We start from the raw sequence: 24,744 nt of genomic DNA, 5'->3' as shown, positions 1-24,744 counted from the left end.
AATATTATTTTAAGATAAATAAGTAAAGTATTTATTAAGATAATTAAGATAATAAAAAGAAAGATATAATAAATTTTAAATAAATTTAATAAATTAAAAAATAAAAATATAGGTATTAAAGTAATATAATTATAAAGAAAAGAAAAAAGGCTTTTAAATAATATATTTTTAAGATATTATAAACTAAAGATAGCTAAGATATAATTAAGTATTTTTAAGGGAGTTTAAGAATTATTATAAATTTATTAAAATTTATATTTTTAATGTTAATTTAGTATAATTTTTAAAATTTAAAGAAATGTTTTTATTATTCTTAATAAGGGCTTTTAAATAATATATAAATTATATAAATAGGTTAAGTATTAATAAAAAAATAATTAAGTATTTAAGTAGAGAAAATATGGTTTTTATATATAAGCTTTTAGTTAAGAGATAAAGTTAATTTATAACGTTAAATAAGGTAATTTAATTAATTAAGGGCTTATTAATTAGCTTAATTAAGTAATTAATTAAAAAGTATGTTTTTAAGTATAAAGCTTATTTTATTTAAAAAGTTTAAGAAGTGGTAGTAATTAGGGGTATTATGTAATGTATGTTTTCCATATTAGGTTAGCGTTGCCGTTTTAGGTTAGCTTTAAAGCTTATAACCTTTGAAATAATAACGTTAGATGCTTAGTTTATTAAGCTAGTTAATATTTATTTTATGGGAGGGAAGGCCCTTATTTATAGTTATTATCCTTTATATAATGGCAAACATATGGGGAAAAGGATATCCCGTATTAATAATAGCCTAGATATCTAGAATATTCCAACACGCTGTAGTTCCTACAGTTCACGGCCCATGCGAGGGGGCTGTAGCCAACGTCATTGATTGTGTTACTGGTGCACCCTCTTCTACCAGGCGCATGACAACAGACAAGGGTGTATTAGATTTGATATTGTGTAAAACCATACAACCCTGATTATCTCATAGGCCCAGGTTTGGCCTCCGCCTGAGCATAAATTCGATGATGTCCTCGCAAGCCGGCGGCATCAGATCTGGTTTGAGGATCTGGCCGAGAGCGAATCGACCGTCGCTAGATTGGCGGTTGATGTCTGCACCACCTTCGAGAAGCATTTTCACGATGTCTGCGAGACCGAATGTTCAGCAAAAGAGAAGCGCTGTCTCCGAGGGATCGTCTGACGAAAGCACTTCTAGGTCTGCTTTTGGGTTCGTCTGCTTCAAGAGAAGCTCGACAGACTGTGAGTGATAATTTCGTGCCGCCAGCATAAGTGCAGTCCAATTCTCGTCGTCAGTGGCGTTGATATCCGCACCGTTTTGAAGGAGCGTAGACAACGTATCGGCTAAATCATACGCCGCATGCAAAATTGACCAACCGTTAGCTTTGTTGGTCCACTGGATGTTCGCGCCATGCTTGATCAGACGCTCAATCACGTCGGTCAACCGGAAATATGCAGCAGTATACAGTGGTGACCAGCAATCTGGCTTTTCTTCAGATACTAGGATGGCGTCTGCCCCTCACTCCAGCAGCAACGTAACGATGTCAACAAAGCCACACTTGATGGCCCATGACAGAGGTGTGTCGTATTCGGTGCGATTTGGGTCTGCAACGTTGATCTTGGCACCATAGTTGAGTAGCATCTCCACCAAGAGCTTCTTGCCAGTCCCAATGGCTCGCACAAACAACATGTCCTTACCATCGTAGGCGGGGTCGTCTGCCGCGAACTGGTTCGGGTTCGCTCCCTTCTCCAGAAGCATGAGGATGGTGGGTTCATCTATCACATCAGTTATCGCGTGATATAGAGCAGTTCCATTTTCAGAGACGGCGTTGGGGTCCGCGCCATTGTCCAAAAGGATGCGAGTACAAGTCCTATAGCCTTTCCCGGCAGCTATCTCAAGAGGAAAGGCAAGTCCTCCGCAGGTGATGCTGGCTTTGCTGCTGATGCGGGTTTTGGAGACGACTTGGGCGTCGATGAGCATTCTCAAGGCCCCATGACTCGCCGAGCAGACGGACTCAAAGAGCACATATGTCGCCGCGTCGAAGTCGTCGAGACTGACACCTGCATCTAACATGTGTTTCATCGATTCTGTATTGCCATTCTTGACTGCTAGAACCAAGGTCGATTGTGCGAGACAGTCTTGGGGTCCGAGATCCACGCGACCGCTGTCAAGCAAGATCTTTAGCACGCGGTCCTGGCCGTACCTAATCGCGGTATGAACTGCGCGGTCTTCACCAGTGCCGCTTTCCTCGTCCAAATCGTAGCCAGCTTCCACAAAAGCTGATACAAGATTCTCAACGCCTGCCACTACGGCACGATCAAGGATGAACGGCGGCCATTGGTAGTGTTCTAGCTCTTGCGCTTTTGAGATCAGAAGATCCAGTGCTCCTCCTTCACCATAGCTGGCTGCCCAACGGAGAGCTTCTCCTAGCCCAGCGAGGTCCGTGTCGGTGTGTTCGAGGAGTATAGCCACCGTCTTGCCATGTCCGTTTCGAGCGGCTTCTGCGATTGCAAGCCAGTGGTCCTGGATCGAACCACCGTGCTCTGCCTCGCCCTTAATTCACTCGAGAGCCAATTGTCAAAAATAGGAACAAAAGAAATGAGAATGAGAGGGGATATTCGCATCCATAAAAACGGATGATACATCCATAATGTACCTCATATCACGTAACTGCAACCTCACAGTGCCCTCTACTGCTATAGCTACCGATGCCCTACGCAACCTTCATCACCACCTAAGTTAACTTCATTACCTTATGCTAACGCCATATTAAATTAATTAAATGCTAATTAAGAACAATCCTTTAAGTATTAAAGATAACTTTTAATCACTTAAGTCCTGTTTTTCTAATATTATAGCAATAACATATACCTTAGAGAGTATAAAAAAAAGCTATATGAGTGATAAGAATGGTAATAAGAATACTGATTAATATGCTACTTAAGGTGTTTTAATGTTGCTAAGGGCAACTTAACGTTACGCTATATTAATTTGCTGGTGGGACATTAACCGTGTATTAGCTATAGCATATGTAAAGGATATACTATCCGTTTAGATGGATGCAAATATCCGCTCTTTAAAACTTTACTCACAGGCCAATCAATGGGGTCTTTATGGAGAAAAAATGGGATATGATAAGATCTAGCTTGAATGTTGGACGTGGAATTCCAGGTTCAATGACTGTGAAAATTAGAGCTTATTGGTACTCACGGACTCCAGCCGCAATAGTTGCCAAAATGCACGTAAGGTATTTGTTCCATGGACAGGGAAATGGATGTGCTCACTAACGCATACACCAAGCAAGCTAATCCTCCAGGGCTGTTGAACAGTCTAACACAAATCTCTGTGGTTTCTGCCCCACCCTCCTGCAAAGACGGCTTGGACGGACAAGTCTGCCCGGTTGCCCGAGCCGAGCCCATCTGCAAACTTTAGTGGCACGTGCGTTTGGACGACAAACGAGACAGGGGCGGGGGCTCCTGATGGATGCGCTTGGCTTACCTAGGTAAGTACTGATGGCTGCCTTGAGCCACTCAGGCACCAGGTGTGGTAGTCTACTAGGCGCCCATCCTGTCCCGTTGCCATCCCCAAAATGCTTGACATTGCGCTGCCATTCGAACTGCCAACAACCTCTTTTGCAACAAGTATGGATACAACAGCACCGAAATCTGTCATGGCTTCACCCACCGGAAGCCAGGATACTACCGCAACACTTCCGCAAGGCTCAACATCGGGCTCAGCGACGACGAGTCATTACGGATGCTTCATTACAGCTCTGTCAATTGAGCTCATCCAACATATCATCGACGATATTCCCTATGAATCACAACTCGACTTTGCGTGCACTTGCAAAAGACTTGCAGACTGCTCTAGCCGGGTCTTGAAGCGTCACCAAGAAGCTTTCAAGAAGTACCGGGTAGCATCAGACATTTCTCCAGTCACCATCCCAACATTGCTACGCAGCGTCTTTGGACGCGCTGACCCAATCCTCGCCTGGCATGTTCGTTCGATCGAGATCTGGTATGATCGCACAAGCTGGCTGGACTGGAAACCGCTTCATTTCGACCAGCCTCTGCATGAAGAAGACATTGATGTTGGCAGCACCTCCTGGAAATGGCAAGATGATGAGCTGGAGGAGTACCTCGAAGATATCGAGGATCAATTCGTTGCGATGACTGATGGTGGTGACGAGGAAAATGACATATACACTGAGGCCCGCGAGCATTTCGAAGACGGTCTCGACGGCATCCTAAAGGCGCTTCTTATCGCGTATTGCCCAAGACTAAGGGACGTCAGATTCGTCACGCATGAGCACAAGCAGAAGTCCACGCTTGGCTGGCTCAGAAGGCTGATCCAGGGCAGCATCCTGCATGGCAGCCACTGGCCTCCTGGTCTTTGCAACCTCCAAAACGTTGCCGTTGGCGTCGAGTCAGACACGTGGATGACGACACGGCACACAGAGAGCGACCAAGGTCATTTGGACGGAACGAACAAGTCTATGGAAATCTTCTCCACTCTAATGCGCCTACCTCGCCTGACCTCGATCTATTACAACGACCTGCGGCGCACAAGCTGGGACGACCAGACCAATTTCGAGTCACGTACTCTAATTCCTATGCACTCTTCCACGGTCAAGCACATCTTCCTTGACGACTGTGGCGACATGCCGTATTCCTTTCGCTTCGCTCTTCCACGTGCCCCTCACGCCCTTGAGACCTTTACGCTGCGTGCCGGTAACTCCGGCGACCGAATGGATGACGCCGACCAGCTCGTTCATGGTCTCTGCAAAGCGCAGGACAGTTCCTTGCATACTCTGATGTTCTACGGTCCATACAACTGGAATGAGATCCATGGGTATCGCTGTTCCGTCTACCGCAACGAGGAGCTCAACGACTCGAACAATCTGGAGACGGTGGCTATCAATATCTCGGATGTGGAACTGGACTGCTTCTACTCAACATCTGATTTCTCCCACGAGGAGAACGAGGAGAGGACAAAAGAAGAAAACCGCAAATACTTTGTCAAGTGGTTTCGCGAAGCAGCATTCCCTGAAACCACTCAAAGGATCGTGTTCTGGGGTAGAGTCGATGAATGCTATATGCCAGGATGCCAAGGCAAGTTCCTCGACTGGCTGGAGGACGCCTTGATCAATGTCATTGAGTCATGGCGCTGGAAGGAGGGGTGGGACTCGGCAGACGAAGAAGAGTTTGACAAGCTTTCCACTGCTTATGAGTCATTTCTGCCAAATTTGAAAGCTGTCTATCTCGAGGATATCGAGCGCCAGTACAAGACTCGGAGGTCACAACATTATCATGAGATTAAGGAACCAAAGACGGACAAGGTCTACTTCAGGCGACTTGTTGAGGTGGCTAAAGAGGCGGGGATTGATGTTTATACGCTGACCAATCGCGCGCCGCCAAAGCACTCACATGAGTTTCCTACTGCGCCGGATAAGTATGATCTGAGATCTGGACCATGGTGGGAGCGGAGAGATGAGACTATGGATTGGGTGTTTGACGTTTACAAAGGGAGAAGGGTGCCTCCTGGGTGTGGGAAGTGTGGCAAGTGCGAGAAATGTCTGAGCGAATACGTGAAGGAGCTGTGGGAGTCTCTGGACGAATGAGCATAGGAACCTGGCTGCAGTTCTTTGCATTTGGACCAGTCATAACAACAGAAGACTTGAGTCTCATTCATAATTTTTGAGATGGGACATGCCCACCACTGGTGTCTCCCTTTCTGAACTCGTTGTTGTGCTGGGGCAGTGTTCAGTACTGGGACTGAATTACATCGGATTTCTTTTAACGTTATGTTCCACCTGCCTTCAATATTATCCTTAAATTCGGCATCGAGGCTCGTCGTTGCACTTCCCCTGCTGAGTAGACTTGGATTAGGGGTTCCCTACAGGTGACTGTACATTTATTATACGAATCACTCCACAAGCCCTACGGGCTTACTTTGTGAGCCTCAAAGCTCAATAGTCAATGCAAATAGCAACTCTAGTACTTCGCACCTCCCTCCCAGGCGCCTTCCCGAGTCTCGAGGTGCAGGCGTCTCTTGTCGAGATCTAGATGTAGCCACGTGGTCTTCAACTCGGCTTCATGGCTCAATTCGGAGAGAAGATCATCCAGTGATCTGCTAGTCACGTAGAATTCTCGCGACGGCTGATGGGGTTTGGGTAATGTTCACGGCGGGGAGTTACAGGTCTCCCTCCCGGATGGAGTTTTTAGACGTTCGGAGAGGTCTCCACTCGAAACCACCAACACTTCGCAAGTGTGGAGCTGTAGAAGCCAAGCACAAAGGGCACATTCAAACCCTGTCTGTCTTCTCCCAGATGTACACCAGTGCAGCCAACAGGAAAACAGCGGGGAATACTCAATGGTTCCATCTAACGCTATTGGTGGTTGGCTGCCGGAATGCAACACAAGCCCACACCACTTGACCAAAAAAAGCGAGATATGCCTGTCCTCGGGTCCAGAAGTACTGTGTAGGAAAGAGGAGCATAGAAACCGAGTTTTCCACTCACAGGCCACAACCCTCACTGAACGGCACAGTATTCTAGCTTCGGTGTGCCCCTCTTGAATTTTCAACCTGATCATCTCGTACAACGGCATTTTGGATTGCAGTGCCTCGCATATTTCATCTCATCATTCAGAAACGTCACAATTCCCTCCGCACCATGAGGCCTGACGCAGCTTTTGGATTCGTCGCTGCTTCAGCGTTAACGGACTTCACTAGTTCAAATCAGTATCCGTTTCGCCCCTCTCCGGCCACCATTTGCGTAAGATTTCAATTTTCTGCCTCAGGAACATGAATTTGTACTCACGTATACGCAGTGCCATGCTCTTTCCGAAAGAGGCCTTGCCGTATCTTACCCGGATTCTCCCACATATAACGAGCGCACGCAATCGTACTGGTCGGTGGCCGCACAACTGACACCCTGGTGCATTGTCCAGCCCAGCGATACGCACGAAGTCGCACTCTCCCTGAAGGTGCTTCTCGCTGACCCCGAATGCGGGATCGCTGTGCGCAGTGGCGGGCACACCACCTTTGCCGGTGCCAGTAATATCGAAGATGGCGTCACCATCGACCTCGGCAACATGAACAACACGGTCTATCACCCAGAGAACAGCACGGCTTCTCTGCAGCCAGGTGCTCGCTGGTTACAAGTCTATCAGACCCTAGACGCTCTCGGTGTCACCGTCCCTGGTGGTCGGGCCGGCACTGTGGGCGTAGCTGGGCTGATCCTTGGAGGTGGTAATTCTTTCTATTCTGCGAAGACAGGAATGGTGTGCGATAGCGTTGTGGGCTATGAAATGGTGACATATACAGGCGATGTCATATACGTCACCAACGATACGTATCCTGATTTGTTCAAGGCGCTAAAGGGTGGCGGTTCGAACTTCGGAATTGTCACGAAATTCAACATGATAGCCTTTGAGTCGCCGAGGCTCTGGGGCGGCGCCGTGACCTACAATAAGACGGCTGGGCCTGAGCTCCTCGAGTCCATGGTTGACTTCACGGAGAACATCGAGAAAGATCAGGCCAGCTCCAGCATCATCTTCTGGACATTCCAACCCGCACTCCAGGATACCATTATCGTTGCCGCGTATGAAAACACTGACGGAGTTGTGGCTGGACGGTCATTCGACAAATATCTCGCGATCCCTGAGAACCTTACTTCTACCATGAGGGAGACAAATATCTCGGACATTACTCACGAGCTGGAACAGCCAGCCGGATACATGTAAGTCAATGGCTGTGAAGGGTTCCCGCGTATTTATTACCGCAACTCCCGCCTTCAACAGAGGTCTGCGCCCACGGAATGCTGACAGTCCACGAAACAGTGATATTTGGTTCACCCTCTCTTTCAAGAATGACCAACGCGTTCTCGTGCACGCGGTATCGACGCACAACCAACTTGTCGAGGACATGCTCGCTCAGTCTCCCGACGGCGATTTCATCACCCAGTGCATGTTCCAACCGCTCCCGACAATATTTGCAAAGCACGGGACAGCACGTGGCGGCAACGTCCTCGGCCTCGACAGGCTTACTGATAACGCGGTTCTCTGGCTCGCAACCCTGGCTGTCAAGGGTGCAGATCAGGAGGAGTTTGGACGAGCGAAGATGGTTGCTTGGGTCAAGAATGTGCAAGATTACGCGAAGTCGGTCGGGGCACATGTGGAGTGGCGGTATCTCAACTACGCTGATTATACACAGGACCCTCTTGGCAGTTATGGCGCTGAGAATGTGGAGTTCATCAGGGAGGTGGCAGCAAAGTACGATCCCGAAGGCGTTTTTCAGTCAAAAATTCCTGGGGGGTTCAAGATCTCGAAGTCGTCTTGAGCAAACTAGAGGGAAAAGGCAGTGTGCGTCGGTATTGTAGTTCGAATTATACTATAGTCATTGCTCGGGTTCCTCTACCAAGCCCAAACGACAATTATAATCCCATTATACAGAATTACAGTCCATTTCGCTGTAGAAGGCTCTAGAAAACGACTGGTCAACCTTCTTCTGCAAAACAGTTTCACGTCAGAAGCTACCGTCTTTGCACTTTAGGTCTTAGCGATAGGCCATCTCCTCCCTCAAAGGATCCTCATTGTCAATTAGATTGATGTCTTACACAAGACGTGCTGAAATTCTGGTGCCATAGGGATGCAAGACCTCTCATGATCTCGATGGAGAGCCTGTGTTCTCAATCAATGGTACAGAATTCGGAGTATTCCGTCCCACGGTTCCAATTCGTACGGGCGGAATTCCCCACTCTCTCGATGAGGAGGGGTGGAGCTCGAAATATAGGTACTGTGTGGCCCCCGCGAGGTCACATTTGGAAGACTTTGGGTGACGATCGTTATGGATCAAGATACACGAATGCGATTGTTGGGCCTCAGCCACGGGCTTGGAAGTCCCGCTCAGTGGAGAATGTTTTCCAATTCTCCAAAACTTTCAGCTGCCTCGCCGTACATAATACCATGGGCATAACAGGGTCCTAGCACATTCCACTTAGTACCAGACTGGCGCAACACCACCGGCATCCGGCTCCCGGATAAGACAACAAGGCAATCACTATTACGCATCGCTTGTGGGCCAAGCCCGACATATCCATCCTTTGTTGTGAAAAGTCTCCGGTTCCAGCAGGTGTACTTGATGGCCCAGACGCAGCGACGAAAGCTAGGGTCTTCGAGTACTATCTTGAAATCCGCCAAGAGTGTTTCGACATCTTGGTGCTTGAGCCTCTCGACCTGTTTCGATATAGCCTGGATCTGCCACTCACCCATGGTCAACCACCTCCTCCTTGTCGCGAGTTTGGGCAAATCGAGTACATATAGAACTGCTGTCTCTACATTGTTTGCAGGGATACCGGTCGTCACACCTAGTCTTCTTGGCTCTGCATCTCGCACAAGCTTTGGCGGTCCGCTTGGTGCGCTTGGAAGTTTGTCGAGGGCGAGGCTGAATAGGAATTCGTCTTCTGGAATTTGTTGATATTAGACTAGGAACTTTTGACTTTTTGTTGCGTGCACCGTGTCGAAAATTTGAATCTACACCAGGACTAACAAGAGTCAGGAGAGGAAAATATTCAGAGCTGTTTCATCGGCATATATGGACAGAGCAGAGGATTTATACTTGTTTTTTGGACTTTGAAATGTGCTGTATAAATCAGCATGGGTGGACTTACGACCCGAGGAGACAGGACAAATTTGCTTATTACAGAACGTCGCCCCTGGAGCCTTCTGCGCCGCCAGATGACCTGGATGAAATTTTGAGTTGGTAACAGTTGAGGCTTACGCTGCCTCCATTTCGGCGCAGTAGTTGTACGCCGATCGACGAGATCATGCAACCACAGCATCCAACTGATCAAGCACGACGTGAGGGTGGGGCCGCTAGCTTCTGATCATCTACTTGGTAATCGCTGTATCGCACTGGTGGAAGTTGATACGACCTCTGGGATCTGTGAGTCCGTAGATAATGCAAATGCGTTCAGAGACATATGGCCACCTGGACGGCCAGGCAAAGTAGCAGCCATCCAACCGACTTGCCGCGGCCCAGCCTTGGAGCACACATGCTCCACCAAGTCGTAGCCCGCTAGGACTTACGCGATCCATTGGACTAGGCTTATAACCTTCGACGTCGGATAGTTAGTCTCCCCGTTGATGACAAAAGTCTGTCTTGAAATGCGGCTACTGGTTGGAGCTGATTGTAATCATATTTCCTGCTTTCTTGAACGCGGGTCGCGAGAAGTCGCTGAGACTTCTCAGGTAGGTCTCGTGAGCCGAAAAGGGAAATCGGTGATCCCTGCCTCAGCTGCATTAGCGCAAAGTTATCTTTACCAGCTAATCCCTGGATGTCGGCCTTGCACTTTATGAGGCTCATATTATTCGGCGTCTTTGACGCTGTTATTTGCGTTGCCCAAACTCCGCATGTTGTCAGGTCGAGAACATCTTCATTTTGGATTAGAAATGTAAGTTCAGCCATCAATCGTCGAAGTCCGCGCGTTTTGACTCCAAAAAAAGTAGATGTGCCCTTCTTCTTGTTCCCATAAGCTTTCTCCCTCCTGTCATCGTGCAGCATATTACCACCTAGCCTACCTGTCATCATCGTCCTCTACATCAGTTTTTACGATAAAAGTGTTTTCTGGGCTGAAACTTTTGGGTCCTCATCCAGCCATGAACCCCGGAAACCTCGACCTCGAGTCGTCATGCGAATATCCTGCAACACCTCGACCAGGCAGGAATTACACCCGAAGTTTTAACCCATTCATATCGCGGAGATGGGACAGCCGATACTCCGTATCTCGTCGAGTTTCTCCCTGAAGACGGTTCAAACCCAATGACATTTTCTGTCGCAAAGAAATGGACTATCACCATCGCTCTCAGGCTTGCCGTTGCAACCTTGGTGGTCGCCTTCGCCAACGGCGTATTCCAGCGGCATAGAGTGTATCATGCACAACTTTCAAGTATCTAAAGAGATCGCACTACTGGGGCTCTTATTGTTTGTACTGGGTCTGGCAGTCGGGCCTAGTATTCTCTGGGCACTGCTGTCTGAGGAATATGGCAGACAATATTTGTTCATCAGCACTTATGCGGCATTCGTGGCCTTTACTGCTGGGGCAGCCGTATCGAAAAACGCCCAGACCCTGATCATTCTTCGTTTCTTTTCTGCCTTCTTCGGGGCAGCACCATACACGAACGCGAGCGCTGTCATTGCCGACATGTTTCCTGCGTCTGAACGAGGCCTCGCCATGACTATTTTCGGAGCGGCGCCGTTCCTCGGACCTGCGATAGGTGCGTTGTTTCAAACTTTGAAGGATTGAGTGCAAATTGCTGACACGCTCAAAGGTCCAGTTGCCGGAGGTTTTCTAGAGCTGCTGGTGGTTGGCGGCGGATTCAGGGGCTCATGGCCGCCTTCGGCGGTGTCATCTTCATCTTGTGCTGTGTCTTCGTGCCAGAGACGTACGCACCTTATTTGCTCCGTCGACGAGCAAAAAGGCTAGCTACAGCAACCGGAAAATACTTCAGATCTTCTTTCGAGATCCACCAGGGAAGGAAGACATTCGGCCAAGAGCTTGCGCGTGTACTCGGTCGACCATGGGTTCTCCTGGTCCACGAGCCGATAGTCTTGCTCATGACGATCCACTTGTCAGTAATTTACGGGACTCTGTACCTATTCTTTGCGGCTTTTCCCATCGTCTACCAATTACAGAGGGGCTGGCCTCCGGCCATCTCCGGTTTGGCCTTCCTCGGGACGGTCGTGGGAATGTGCGTCTCGATACTCTACGTGGCCTTGTACGACAACAAGCGATATGCTCGGATCATTCAATCAAATAACGGCGCTGCTCCCCCGGAGGCACGGCTCCCCGTGGCTATGCTCGGTGCAGTGCTCGTCACTGGGGGCCTGTTCTGGTTTGCATGGACCAACGGCTTTGACGTACACTGGATCGTCTCCATCGTTGCATCAGGCTTCTTCGCTGCAGGAATGGTTCTTGTGTTTGTTGGCGTTTGTAATTACTTGATCGACTCTTACGTCCTCTATGCGGCTTCGGTGTTGGCTGCCAATACTGTGGTGCGGTCCATCTTCGGCGCGGCATTTCCTTTATTCACTGAGCAGATGTACAACAACCTCGGTATGCATTGGGCTTCCTCTGTTCCGGCCTTTCTAGCGCTGGCTTGTCTTCCTTTTCCATTCTTACTTTACAAATATGGGAGGAAGATACGCGGAAAGTGTAAGTATGCCGCTGAAGCAGCGGCGATGCTTGAAAAGCTTCGCGCTGCCAGCGTACGTGATGTAAGTGACACCGGTGGTGAGAAGTAGAATGAGAGGCGGCAATGATTCGATAAAACGGACTTTGTCAGCCATATTAAGCCCACGTTGGAGCGGAGAGAGTTTTCTCTTGAGGTCAGCCCAGAGATGGAACCTGATGTTGCTCAGGCGGGAAGACGTAGAACATTTCTTTGCGATTGATGAGGCGTCTATAGCGGTGGTTACAGAGAAAAATAGAAGGCTGTAAGCCATAGCAAATCATACAATTACCAGTGGCAAGTATGTACTATAAGCGGCATATATGGGTATATTATCCGTTTCTACGGGTGTGAATATCCGTTCTTTGTAGAATCTTGGGTGATTTCAAGCCCCACGAATAGTCTTCGTAACTAGACACACAAGCATTCAGTACTCCGTCACACGACATCGCCAAGCGCCCCTTACGCCACTTTCTCAGCTCTCGCCAGCCATTCAGGTAACGAAGCAGTATCTATGAGTAAATCGTTACCTATCTATCACATATTCATTGCTGAGGAGTTGTGGGATAGTTGCGTAACGAATATGGTGGCTCCACATGCACTCTCAGCGTCAAAAGTTGATAGCGACAGTTCACGAGATCAGTCCATAGCCATTTTATACTTGGATAATACCGACAAGAGTATGCTATTTGTATGCTTTCTTAAACACTTGTGCGAAATCCCCTTTGTTTCGTTTCGAGTACGACTCCATCCCGCAGCTTGCCCTGCTGGAAGTCGACACAACACAATCTTCGTACGAGCCTGCGTTCTGCGAAGACCATCTGGGGAATTCCCCTCGACGGAGAACAGAAGCTCCAAGAGACGCTTACAGATGTTTTAGTACGTCATGTGAGAACTTCATGGTGAGGTTGCCTCCATCCGACTTCAGACAGCACATCCCCTATCCATTGTCGAATCTCAGCGGCGGAGGCTGGTGCGCAGCGTTTGTCGAGGAGCTCTAGGTGGCTTCCAGGTATATCGACGGTGACATCAGCTCCTGGCCAAGAGGGCCGCCATTCGTCCTCGCCCTTGGGCATGTTAGACGTAGGGTACTGGGCCCGCAAGAACAGCGTGGGCAACGCGACAGGCAGAGGGCGAGGCTTCAAGTTCTGGAGCGTCTTAAAATACCCGCCGACCTTGGCTAGTGCCAGGTCAGAGTCTCCAACCATGTGCAGGAGACCTCCGTTGCGTGCCGTGAGGGCCTCGGCTGGTAGCGCGTTCAGCCATTCTGGATCTTCTCTCCCCGCCATGTTGAGGTATGTGTCAATCAGGGCCAACCCTGCCAGCTGGACCCTGCTTCCTTTTCCACTATGGCATTCTTCGGACAGTCTGGTAGCCACGGCGTGTGCAACGACGCCCCCGGCAGAATAACCAGCGAGTACAATCGGGCCCGCAAAGTGCTCTTGTATAGTGCTCACATGCACAGCAGCAAGGCTTTCAAGGTCCTGCGGCACAGCCAGCCCTTCTGGATGTGGGAGCTCGAAGACGTCCCTCTCTCCCTTCATCTCACTTGCCAGTGCACTGTAAGCACTGCCCCTGAATCCCTTGGCAACAATGGGCGGAAGAAAAGACGGGAGAAATACCAGCGGCAAAGGCAGACTGGGAGAACCTGAGGCACCATTCGTGAGTCGCTGGGGAGCCGCCGCGAAACTCGCCATGTTCTGTCCAATTCTGAACTTCGGCAGTGCGCAGGAGGCGCATCCCAGGAGTCCGTCTGCTGCAGTGTACTGCTGGAGCTTGCACAGCCGCGTGTAAAGTGCAGTCAACCCACGGAATTCCCCAATGGAAACGTGATTATTCTCTTGTTCTTGCTTGTCATCTGTGGTATATTCCGTGTCGTGTTCATCCGTGGCGGATTTTGGTGATGTGGCTGCGATATCCTCCTCGGTGGTAGGGCCCTGAATCCGAGCCTCAGCTTCTGGTTCTATACCGAGCCGAGCAATGTCTAGCCGACCGGCCAGGTACTGCACCATTGCTGGAAGCGTTTCATAATCGAGTGCCAGTGTAACGGGAAGATCAAGCAATCCCATGAATCTCCGTAACCTATTGCTGAGCAGGACTGACGTGGAGGAGTCGAAGCCAAGGTCTGCCAGTGGTCGATCCGGTAGATTTTGGTCCGGATATCCAAGCACCGCAGCGACCTCACCTGTCACCAGGCTCAACAGTTCATCATCACGCTTCTCCGGTGGCATTTCTTCAAGCTTTGTAAGCCACTTCGCCGCACCGCTCTGGCTGGATAACTTCGTTTTAGATGCCGTACCGGTACCCGCTGACATCAGTGGGAGTGGTCCCTCAACGAGCAGCGGCGCCATGACCGGCTGTGGTGGAGTCGACCTCTGCATCGCCATATCAAACAATTGTAGTCCTTGCCGGTCCCCAAGCGGCTTCGCATTACCGAGCCGGGGATTGTGCGCCTTCAATCTGTTCTCAGCGGCCATCCCGACCTCGTTCAGCCAAGGGCCCCATGCCAGCGACAAGGCGGGCAGCCCACGGGAAACGCGAAGCCGGGCCAGCGCGTCGAGGAAAGTGTTGCCTGCGGTGTAGGCAGCCTGGCCCTCGTTTCCAAGGATGCCCACGAATGACGAGAACAGTACGAATGACCGGACCGTCGCTGGTGCGAGCTCATGCAGGAGCCAGGCGGCGTCAACCTTTGGACGGAGGACACGCGATACTCGTTCTGGGGTCTGGGAGCTCAGGACTGCGTCGTCTACTACGCCTGCGCAGTGGATGATTGCGCTGACGGGCGGGCGGCCTTGGCTGCTGTTATTTCCGAAGAGTGTGGCCAGTTGCTCGCGGTCGCTGCAATCGCATTCCTCAATTTGCACGACTACGCCTGCATTGCATAGGTAGTCGTGCAGCTTGGGCGCTTCTGGCGCCTTCATGCCTGAACGACTCACCAGGAGCAGAGATTTTGCTCCGTAGACACGGGCGACATGTTGACTGAGCAGAGCACCTAGTCCTCCCGTTCCGCCCGTGATCAATACAGTTCCGCTGACATCGAGCGTTGAAGCGGAAGCAGAAGTCTCTGGTGATATCAGTGCCTGAGTTGCGGCCAGGGGGATTTTGTTCAGCCTTGGAATCATGACTTTTCCCCTTCTCATGGCAAAGACTTCCTCCGTGGAGGAGAGCGCCGGCAATAAAGCGGCTTCTGATTCGGGGGACCCGTCCAAGTCGACGAGCACGATCCGGCCCCCGCTCAACTCTGCTTGCGCAGAGCGGGCAAAACCCCATACGGCAGCAGAAACAAGGTCTGGATCAGAGTCTCCTGACGCATTCTCGGTCAAGACGACGAGGCGTCCGCCATCGTATGCGTTTTCGGCACTCCACTTCCGTATCACACCAAGCACTTGGGCGACAGCCTCGTGGACACCGTTCTGAATCATGTCTTTGCTTGCTATCCTTCCATCGTCGCGAGCGCCACGGACTCGGTATAGCTCATCGGCTTGATGTGGGGAGGCCGTCGACTCTCCCCTGGTGTTGACCTGGGCTGGTCTGATCCATTCAAGGCGGTAAAGATCGCCTGTTGCAGGGCCAGCAGCAGCTGGCCCTGTCCTGGAGCGGGTGACTACTTCAGACACCTCAGCGATCAGCGCGCCCGTCGACTTGTCTGTGATGGTTACAGAGAATTTATTCTCCCCAAGCTCGCGTATTCGTGCTATAACTGGGCCAGTGCCACTGGCCGCAGAGATTCGCACACCTCGGAGCAGGAATGGCAGCCGGATTTTGCCAGCAGCTGCGTCTGGCGCTGCAAGTAGGGAGGCATGCAGTGCGGCATCGAGCATGGCCGGGTGCAGGGCATATTTCTGGCTCTGGCTCTTAGGGCAGTCGATATATGCTCTCAGCTCGTTATTGTCCTTACCGTCAGCATGCGGACGCCAGACGGCACGCACGCGCTTGAAAGATGGCCCATAACCGATGCCCGCGCTTGCCAGTACATCGTATGCTCTGGAAACATCTGCCAGTTGTTTTTCACCCTCACATACATCTTCGTCTCCAATAGACACTGCGTTATCGATGGGTTCATCGACGTCGGTGTTGGACAGCGACGCCAGCTTGAGGGTACCAGTGGCGTGTCGTGTCCATTCGTGTTGTGTCGGGCCCCCTTTGGGGCGTGAATAAATGTCGACACTCCGAATTCCGTGCTCTTCTGGCTCTCCCATAAGTACCTGGATATCTAACCCAGCATCATCCTTTGGGTTCAATTCCAGCGGGGCGACAAAGGTGAACTCCTCCAGTATCATCGACTCGCCTGTCCTGGTGCATTCCCTGCTGGCTCGCAAGGCTAGTTCGGTGAGCGCCGCGGCTGGAACAATCGTCTGTCCACCTACAACGTGGTCGCGAAGCCAAGGCTGTCTGGTGGTTGACAAGTGCCCGGGGCAAATGATCTTGCTTGTCCCCGGAATAGACGTGGCATGGAGGAGTATCCCGTGTCCCAAGGACCCCGTGTCTGCAGGTTGCACTGCCGCGGGCTTCGGTGGATCTAACCAATATCTACGCCTCTGGAACGCGTATACTGGAAGGTCAACACGATTTGCCTCAGTGTCTTTGAAGACAGCTCGCCAGTCAATTTGTACGCCTCGCACCCAGAGCTGTCCCAGCGTGTCCAGCAGCTTGTTGACCTGGGTGGATGTGGCGATGGAGCCCGGCACATGTGTGGAGAGGACTGCAGACGGACCAACTTCAACAAATACCGAGACGCCTTCCTTTTGAAGGTCGGCCACGGCGTCAGCGAAGCGAACAGGTTGGCGCACATGGCGAGTCCAGTGTGCCGTGGACTTGAGCTGAGATGTTTCAGCTCGGCTGCCAGTAACGCTGGAAACAAGTGGAATCGTCGCTTTTCGTCCACCTTCCATTAATGGAGTCAGTTCTGCCTCAAGGTTGGCCAGCATTGGATCCATCAGCGGGGAATGAAAGGCATGCCTAACATTCCGCAACTGGGTGACTCTTCGTCCTAAGCCCTCAAACCTGTCTGCAACTGTCTTCACAGCCTCTGTCGTGCCAGACACGACGACCGAGCTCTTTGAGTTCACAGCTGCAATGGTCACTGGACCACCCCGCAGTTCTTGCTTGTGCCGTGATAGCTCCTCGGCAACTTCATCCTCGCTGGCGGAGATGCTCACCATGATACCGTTGCTAGGCAGAGCGGCCATGAGTTTGCCTCTTGCAGTCACGATGATGGCGGCCTCGCGGAGGGATAGAGCCCCGGAGGCGCGTGCTGCCGCAATCTCTCCGAGGGAATGGCCAGTGACGAAGTCGGGGTGGATATTGAACGACTCGAGAAGGCGGAACATGGCCACCTCGAATGCGAAGAGAAGAGCTTGGGCGAAGTCGGTGCGGTCTACGTGAGCGACACTGTCACTTCCCTCGTTTCTCCTCAAGATTGAATCCAATGGCATATCCAGGTGCGGGTCCAGTTCATCGCAAGCCCCTCGGAACGCATCTGAGAACACGGGGAAGGCAGCACAGAGCTCCTCCAGTGCAGCCCTGCCGGGAAGTCGGGCGCCCTGACCGGAGAACAGGAATGCCAGGCGAGGTTTGGTGGTGCTCGCTTGTCCATTTGAAAATCCTGATCCCGTCACAACATCGGGGTGCGGTTGATCCTGGGCCAATGACGCGAGTGCGGCCTCATAGTTGCCTCCCAGAGCAGGAGTCACTGCAGCTTTGTATCGAAGGGTAGATCGTGTGGTTGCAAGGGAAAACGCAATGTCAGAAGGATCATGGCTGCAAACTGTTTTCGATGCCAGCAACGCCTGCGCCTGTGCACGTAAAGCAGCTTCGTCTGCTCCAGATAGAAGCCATGGGAACGTCCAGTTTCTCTTGATCGGCGTTGTGGGAGGGGTAGGATTCCCAAAGAAACCTTGCGTTCGTTCGTTGTCATGCTCGACAGGCTGCTCCAGGATTACATGCGCGTTTGTACCGCCTATGCCAAACGATGAGACTGCAGCACGTCTTGGTCTTGGAATCCCATCCCTCTCGCACGGAATGACTGGCCACTGCTTGGCATTGGTGAGAAGTTGTACGCCACTGCCTTCCCAATCGATATGTCTTGAGGGCTCGGTGATGTGCAATGAAGCCGGAGCGACGCCATTTTGGATGGCGTGCACCATCTTGATGAGTCCTGCCACACCGGCCGCAGCTTGCGTGTGTCCGATACTGTCATCCAGCAAGCACGTCAGCCAAACTGTTCCAGTAAGCAATGTTTGCCGGCAATAGGAGACTTACTTGGACTTGACCGATCCCAGAAGCAACGGCCTCGATTCAGGGCGGCGCGTGCCATCGCCGCCGTTCCCATAAGTTGAAATCAAGGCCTGCACCTCTATAGGATCTCCCAGAGGTGTTGCGGTACCATGGCCTTCGAGGACGTCCACATCCGCCGGCGACAGCCCCGCCTGAGCCAGTGCTGTCTGGATGACCTGCTGCTGCGCAGGTCCGCTCGGCGCCGTGAGTCCATTCGAAGCACCGTCCGAATTTACAGCAGAGCCACGAATCACGCCGAGCACGCCATGTCCATTGCGCCTTGCGTCTTGCAGTCGTTCGAGGAGTACGAGGCCCACGCCTTCGGACCAGCCGGTGCCGTCCGCATCACTGGAGTACGCGCGGCACCGGCCGTCCGCGGATAGGCCTCTTCGTTTGCTGAAGGAAATGAATGAATTTGGTGTCGCCATGGTCGTCACTCCTCCCGCAACCGCTAGCGAGGACTCTCCGCTTCGAAGAGATGCGGCTGCCAGGTGGATTGCGACCAGCGAGGACGAGCAACCGGTGTGAATACATATGGAGGGACCATGCAGACCCTGTGAAAAAACAATAATTAGTTTTTGTCTGGTGAAATGTCGTTGAGAGCATGCTTACAAAACAGTATGATACGCGCCCGCTGACCACGCTGCCGGATGAGCCGAGTCCGATATATGCGTCCAACTCTATGTATCACTGATTAGTTCATTTGGTCAATTTGAATTGATAGATGGGATGTGGATGAGTTACCGTGATTATCTTTGCCGTTGTCTCCATAGTCGCCATACATAATTCCAACAAAAACCCCGGTCTGACTCCCACGGAGTGATGAGGGAGCTATGCCGCCTCGCTCCGCCAATTCCCATGTCGTCTCTAGCAACAGCCTCTGTTGTGGATCTGTGGCAAGGGCCTCCCGTGGTGACATGCCGAAGAGCCCGGCGTCAAAATCGGCCATGTTCTCGAGAAAAGCGCCGCGCCGCGTCGTTGAGGTGCCGGGTGCGTCGGGGTCGGGATTATACAGGGCGTCGAGGTTCCAGCCGCGCTGCGATCTGCATCAGTGAAATACAGTTACGGAGAAATGTCATGGGTAGGTGGGCCAAACAACGCAAAATAACACTTACATCATCTGGAAATTCAGAGGTCACATCCACTCCCTCAGATACAACACGCCACAGATCCTCCGGTGATGAGATACCTCCAGGGTACCGACAGGCCATCGACACAATGGCGATTGGCTCGACCCCACTGTCCACATTCGAAGATTCTGGTGTTGGTGTTCGCAGAGATGATGGTGTTCCTGGCTCGAACAGCCGTCTGTAAAGATATGCGCTCACTGCTTCCGGGGTGGGGGTAGTCAAACACGAGGGTCGTGGGGAGGTCCAACCCAGTGAGGCTGGATAGTCGGTCTCGAAGGACTACACCAGCAAGCGATGTCAGACCCAGGAGAGTGAATGGTTGGTCAGAGTGCCGATGAAGCCATGCTGAGCCTGATTTCTCTGGCGCGATGTCTATGACACATGCGCTGGCGGTTTCGGTGAGCACTAGAGCCTCGATTGCGTCTCTTGACAGTAATTTGGACCGAGCAGTCAGTGGTCTGCTTGTGCAGGAGCTTACAGCCGAGCGTCTCGGTTTGCCTAGGAGAGTTCGAGGTACAGCGTCGATCTCATAGAAGGCTGTCAGTCTAAGTGTCAGCAGTGTATTCAAGATGATCACTTTATATCGAGGTTTTCGAACTGGTCTACCCACGATGGAGTAAAAGGATGTCTCACCTGTGGGCACCTTGCATTCAGGTAGGAATTTTCGACACGCAGCCAGAAGCGTCGATGGGTCGAGTTCCACAGCATTTTCTCCGTCAGGTGCAGTTCCGTACCTCTCGTGCACAATAAAGGCGGCAGGTGTCTCCCCGAGTAAGCGATGTTTGATGCCTGCCACAACGACATCTGCGACACCATGACATTGAAGCAGCACCCGCTCCAGCTCGCTGGGTTGGATGTTCTCACCACCTCGAACGATCAGTTCTTTCATCCGCCCAACTAAAGTCAGGTCCGATCCCGTTTTCGAGCGGCGTGCGATGTCTCCAGTGGGAAACCAGCCCTCTGCTGTAAATGGCGTCTCGGTCTCTTTAAGGTACCTGATCATAAGACCGGGACTGCGGATCCAGACCTCGCCTTCCTCGCTGCCATCAACTTTGTTTCCATTTGAGCCCATCAGCTGCACCTCCGTGCCTGGGACTATTGTTCCGACTGAATCTTCGCGATATAAATCGCCTGGCTTATTCACAGCGATGGCACCACATGCTTCTGTGCACCCATAGTTATTCAGGAGCGGGACCCCGAATAATTCCTGGACCTGGGCGCTTAGATCTGCGGGTGTGGAGGATCCAGCAACCATACACGCTCGCAAGCTGGACAAAGCCAGCGAGGCTGTCAATGTGGATGCTGCGGCAACAATCTCGTGGTAGGATGCGGGTGCGCCGACAATTATCGTGGCTGTCAGAGCCTGCTTGGAAAAGAGGCTATCAAAGAGCGTGGCGTTGGGGTCGGTAAGATGTGCGCTGGCGCCCACGACTACTGTGGCGACGATACACAGCGCATGGCCAAGGCAGTGGAACAAGGGAAGAGGCCAGAATAATTGGTCCTCTTCTGTCAAACCGAAAGCCGAAGCAAAGCTGTTGGCTGACCATAGCCAGCTTTGCTGGCTGGATAGCACCCCCTTGGGTGAGCTTGTCGTCCCTGATGTGTAGTGCAGGAAAGCTGGCTCGAACCCAAGGTCCTCGTCTATGTTGACATCTGAGGTCGTGCACTCGTCATCGTCGGCCCAGTCTTGATACCGCACAAAGTCTGAATCTCCTTCGGGAACGGCAACATCTGGTGGAGACACCACGATAATTAATCGTCGTCCTCCTTGAGCGGCGGCTCGCACCTGGCTCAAGTGGCGGCTATCGGTAATGATGGCACGCGCTTCGCAGTGGTGCAGAACATTGGACAGTTCGGCGGACGGCGAGCGTGGATCCAGGGGAACGCCCACCGCACCTGCTCGCGTGCTCGCGAGTACGCTCTCGACGGCCTCGAGGCATCTTCCCAGGACAATAGATACGAATTGTCCTCGTCCTATGCCAGCACGCACCAAATGGACTGCGATACGCCTTGATCGTTTCTCGAGGTCACTGTAAGTCTATGGGGTACTCTGAGGATCAGCTTTTCACGTCCTCTGGAAAGATCGGGTACAAATCTGCATGGAGGCTAGATTCTCGGGATCTTCGTTGCATGGAAATGGTGCATCTCACGATCCACAGAATCATCTGAAGTGGAGAGCATCTACGGCCAAAAACGTACTATTTCCCGCCCTGGTTCTGAGAAAGCCACCTTTGTGCCGCGTTGCTCTGCATGGCGGACAAGTAGTTCTGGAATGGAAGGCAGTTGAGACATTTTTGTCTCACCGTCTGCAAGGTGATTGGACCGCTGACTTTTCTCCGGTTATCGATGTGAACACTGCCAGAAACATTGGGGTTCAGGCATGAGCCGTAAGTTAGTAGACTGACAAAAGCTAGTTGTATTTTGCGCTGCTCTGAAAAGGTCTGCACGGTTTCGTATCAGGAGAGATAAAGGAGACCGACCCAAAGGTACCTTTTGCCTGAATGGCATCTCGGAAGCCCCCAGCTTCATCCGCTCCACCGTGGTCTCTTCCCCTCAAAGCCCTGATCCCTTCCTGGGCGTTGGGTAAAGATTTTCCTCTCAATGCGTAGTGGTCAGTAAGCAATCCCCAGCACGTGAGGGTCACATATGCATATCTTCTCAGCTGCAGACGAGCCACTCCACTAAACCATTCTTGTTTACCAAGCCTTTTGACAGGACCTAGAACCGGAAAAATCCCTTCGCAGCCAATTCTTCCCCTCAATTATCCCTCAATCGGCGCGTTCTCGTTTGAGTATCGTGAAAGCCTAGATCCATGCATCTTCGTGAACAGGTCAAAACCTTGCCCTGCATCTGTTGTGCAGCCCAATCATCTAGTTGACTGGGAGACGGGTCGCCTCTAATCACATCCACTTGACTCTGTTCCGCGTTTTAGACTGGTGCGGCTGATATTCCGAGAAATCAAGACGCTCTCTGGGAGCTGCATGGTATCGTACTAGAGACCTCTTGCAGCTAATGTAGTCCCCGGGCAACCTTCAAAGTGCCATTGACGCCATTGCTGCTAGTGCTGACATGCATCGTGCAAATCACCTAGTAATGGGATTACGAGCGCCAATCGTGATACGCCTTTAGCTTTCGTATTGCCTACGTCGCTGAGTAATTCTTGCTCATGTCCTGCCAGCTCGGAACTGCCAGCTCGGACTGAGCAGGCGCCTAGCACGTGTCCGTTCCACTCCACACTGCCAATCACTAACACTGAAATTGGGAAAGCTCGCAGGTAACACCCTACTTCTATCAGCGGAGCAAGCAAGAGAGATTGCTTAAGCTAGTACACTAAGCTCTTAGCCCCGGGCCCTAGCCACTCCACATGTCCAATACCAATGAATACAAGCGAGGTAGTTATAATTTATGAACTTGCTACGTTATAAAGTCACCTGACCTCAGTTGAGTGCAAGTCATGTAAAAAAAAAAAAAAAAAAACCTCCTAAAAGTAAAGGGAGCGGAGTGATATCGTGCTATTCTCCAGGATTGTGTGATTAAGTAAACATCGCTCATTTCACGGTCTGGGCTCAGCTGGAGCTTGGGCCCCCGCTTGGCAGCGGGTCCTGTGTGACCCATCATCAACATGAGCTCACAAGCGCAGCCACCGCCCGGGGTCCACCCCACCAAGGTCGCCAGGCGCGCCATTGGTCGCTCCCCGGGGGAGCATGCGGCCCTTGAAAGAACCCTGGCAGATCGCCGACGCCGCCGCGGCCTGGCGGAACGCGGAAACGGCGGCAGCAGCAGCAGCAGGGCAAGGAGCCGGTCGCCTCGGGCTGGGCCAAGCGAGGATGGGACAGACCTGGCACAGCAGCGCCGGGCTCTCGAACGGCGGGGGAGGGAGTTCGAGCAGCAGCAGCAGCGCGAACACCTACTGCCAGGAACATGACCTGCAGCGGCGGATCCACAGGCAGGAACAGCAGCTCGCCGCACAGGAGCGGGACATCTGGAGTTGGCGGCGCGTGCCCAAGCTCAACGGGTTGTCGGTGGCCTGCCTGAGATTGATGAGGACCAGGCGCTACTGGCGCCGGTTGTGGCAGAGCTCCTCGCGCATATGTTGGCTCCTTTTGGCGTCACCTGTGGCAAGCGCCGAGCCAAGGGGAAGAGCAAGGGCGTGGGCTGGCACGAACGGTGATATGGGAACGATGGTGGCTATATGTGGATAAATGTGAAGGAGGGCGAGGTGTGTATCAAAGGGCTGGGTGTTCACGAGGGCTGGACGCTGGCGGAGTTCGTGCGGGAAATCCAACGTGAGGACACTTATGTCTGGATGCTGTCAGCGATGGTAGATCGCTCACTGACTCAACTCCCCCCTCGCAGGTTTTCAAGAGGGCTCCGACTACGGGTATCAGGCGCGGCGAGGAACTGTGACCTGGGACCTACTCTTCCGCAAGAAGTCCCTTCGAAAGCTCCTCGCAGATCTTGAAGAGGCTGGGCTGGAAGAAGAGGATGTCCTCGTTCGTGATTTGCTTGATGGCGGAGAGACGGTATACTACCGACTGTATGATGAATAGGGGGCCTATGTGAGGCATTTATATTAGATGGTTACTGCCTAGAAGTCTTCGCAAGATCATGGGTCTTAATATGACTGGTGCTCTTAACTGTGTATATATACCCTTGTCGGGAACCTGGGGTGTGTCCCGTCGATTGAGAAGTACTTCAGGTTAATATTGATAGTGTAAAAAAAGCCTAGGAAGCTATCCCCAAAAGCCTCTTGGAGAATACTCTGTCCCGTGGTCCGAAGACCATGAGTCTTTGACTAGTTTCGCCGGTAAGTTTGCTTCTCATGACTGCCTACATCCCCTGTGGAACTCAGAATAGGTGGTGGAAGGGCGCTTGTGATTTATCCCTCAAGCCATTCAATGAGACTGGCTGGGTAGGAAACTACTGTTCGGCTCAGTGTGAGCTTTGTGCCGCCATGTGCTTCCTCACCAAGGCTCTGGCATTACTACAGCAATTCAAGGCACAGGGGCAATGACTAAGAGGACAAATGATCGCAGGTTTTGCTGCAGTCACAGCCGACAGTATTCAGTGATTGTAAACGTAAAATATTGATGGATCGACGATCTTT

General features: G+C 51.7%; 6 protein-coding genes across 6 annotated transcripts; 4 read left to right on the top strand and 2 right to left on the bottom strand.

Moving 5' to 3' along the window:
• Nucleotides 1–1,519: 1,519 nt before the first annotated feature.
• INS49_004454 (uncharacterized protein) lies at nt 1,520–2,083 on the bottom strand (the record flags this gene model as incomplete). Its single annotated transcript, XM_043165243.1, has 1 exon — nt 1,520–2,083. One exon carries the CDS (start codon nt 2,081–2,083, stop codon nt 1,520–1,522), a length of 564 nt encoding a protein of 187 aa, XP_043017958.1.
• A 1,507-nt stretch (nt 2,084–3,590) lies between these two features.
• On the top strand, nt 3,591–5,621 carry INS49_004453 (uncharacterized protein; the record flags this gene model as incomplete). The annotated part of the gene is made up of 1 exon (XM_043165242.1): nt 3,591–5,621. The coding sequence occupies one exon, from the start codon at nt 3,591–3,593 to the stop codon at nt 5,619–5,621; it is 2,031 nt and encodes a 676-aa protein (XP_043017957.1).
• A 1,053-nt stretch (nt 5,622–6,674) lies between these two features.
• On the top strand, nt 6,675–8,341 carry INS49_004452 (uncharacterized protein; the record flags this gene model as incomplete). The annotated part of the gene is made up of 3 exons (XM_043165241.1): nt 6,675–6,776; nt 6,832–7,742; nt 7,843–8,341. 3 exons carry the CDS (start codon nt 6,675–6,677, stop codon nt 8,339–8,341), a joined length of 1,512 nt encoding a protein of 503 aa, XP_043017956.1.
• A 2,593-nt stretch (nt 8,342–10,934) lies between these two features.
• Nucleotides 10,935–12,219, top strand: INS49_004451 (uncharacterized protein; the record flags this gene model as incomplete). The annotated part of the gene is made up of 3 exons (XM_043165240.1): nt 10,935–11,277; nt 11,358–12,116; nt 12,215–12,219. 3 exons carry the CDS (start codon nt 10,935–10,937, stop codon nt 12,217–12,219), a joined length of 1,107 nt encoding a protein of 368 aa, XP_043017955.1.
• An 896-nt stretch (nt 12,220–13,115) lies between these two features.
• Nucleotides 13,116–21,889, bottom strand: INS49_004450 (uncharacterized protein; the record flags this gene model as incomplete). Its single annotated transcript, XM_043165239.1, has 8 exons — nt 13,116–16,586; nt 16,797–18,423; nt 18,493–18,892; nt 19,252–19,543; nt 19,623–19,916; nt 20,116–20,174; nt 20,271–21,667; nt 21,837–21,889. 8 exons carry the CDS (start codon nt 21,887–21,889, stop codon nt 13,116–13,118), a joined length of 7,593 nt encoding a protein of 2,530 aa, XP_043017954.1.
• A 1,452-nt stretch (nt 21,890–23,341) lies between these two features.
• Nucleotides 23,342–24,187, top strand: INS49_004449 (uncharacterized protein; the record flags this gene model as incomplete). The annotated part of the gene is made up of 4 exons (XM_043165238.1): nt 23,342–23,659; nt 23,689–23,787; nt 23,848–23,923; nt 23,994–24,187. 4 exons carry the CDS (start codon nt 23,342–23,344, stop codon nt 24,185–24,187), a joined length of 687 nt encoding a protein of 228 aa, XP_043017953.1.
• Nucleotides 24,188–24,744: the final 557 nt, after the last annotated feature.

This window comes from Diaporthe citri, assembly GCF_014595645.1.
Source record: "Diaporthe citri strain NFHF-8-4 chromosome Unknown scaffold_12, whole genome shotgun sequence".
Taxonomy (NCBI): Eukaryota; Fungi; Ascomycota; class Sordariomycetes; order Diaporthales; family Diaporthaceae; genus Diaporthe; species Diaporthe citri.
Note: the sequence above shows the minus strand (reverse complement) of the source record. Positions and strands in the feature narration are given on the sequence as shown.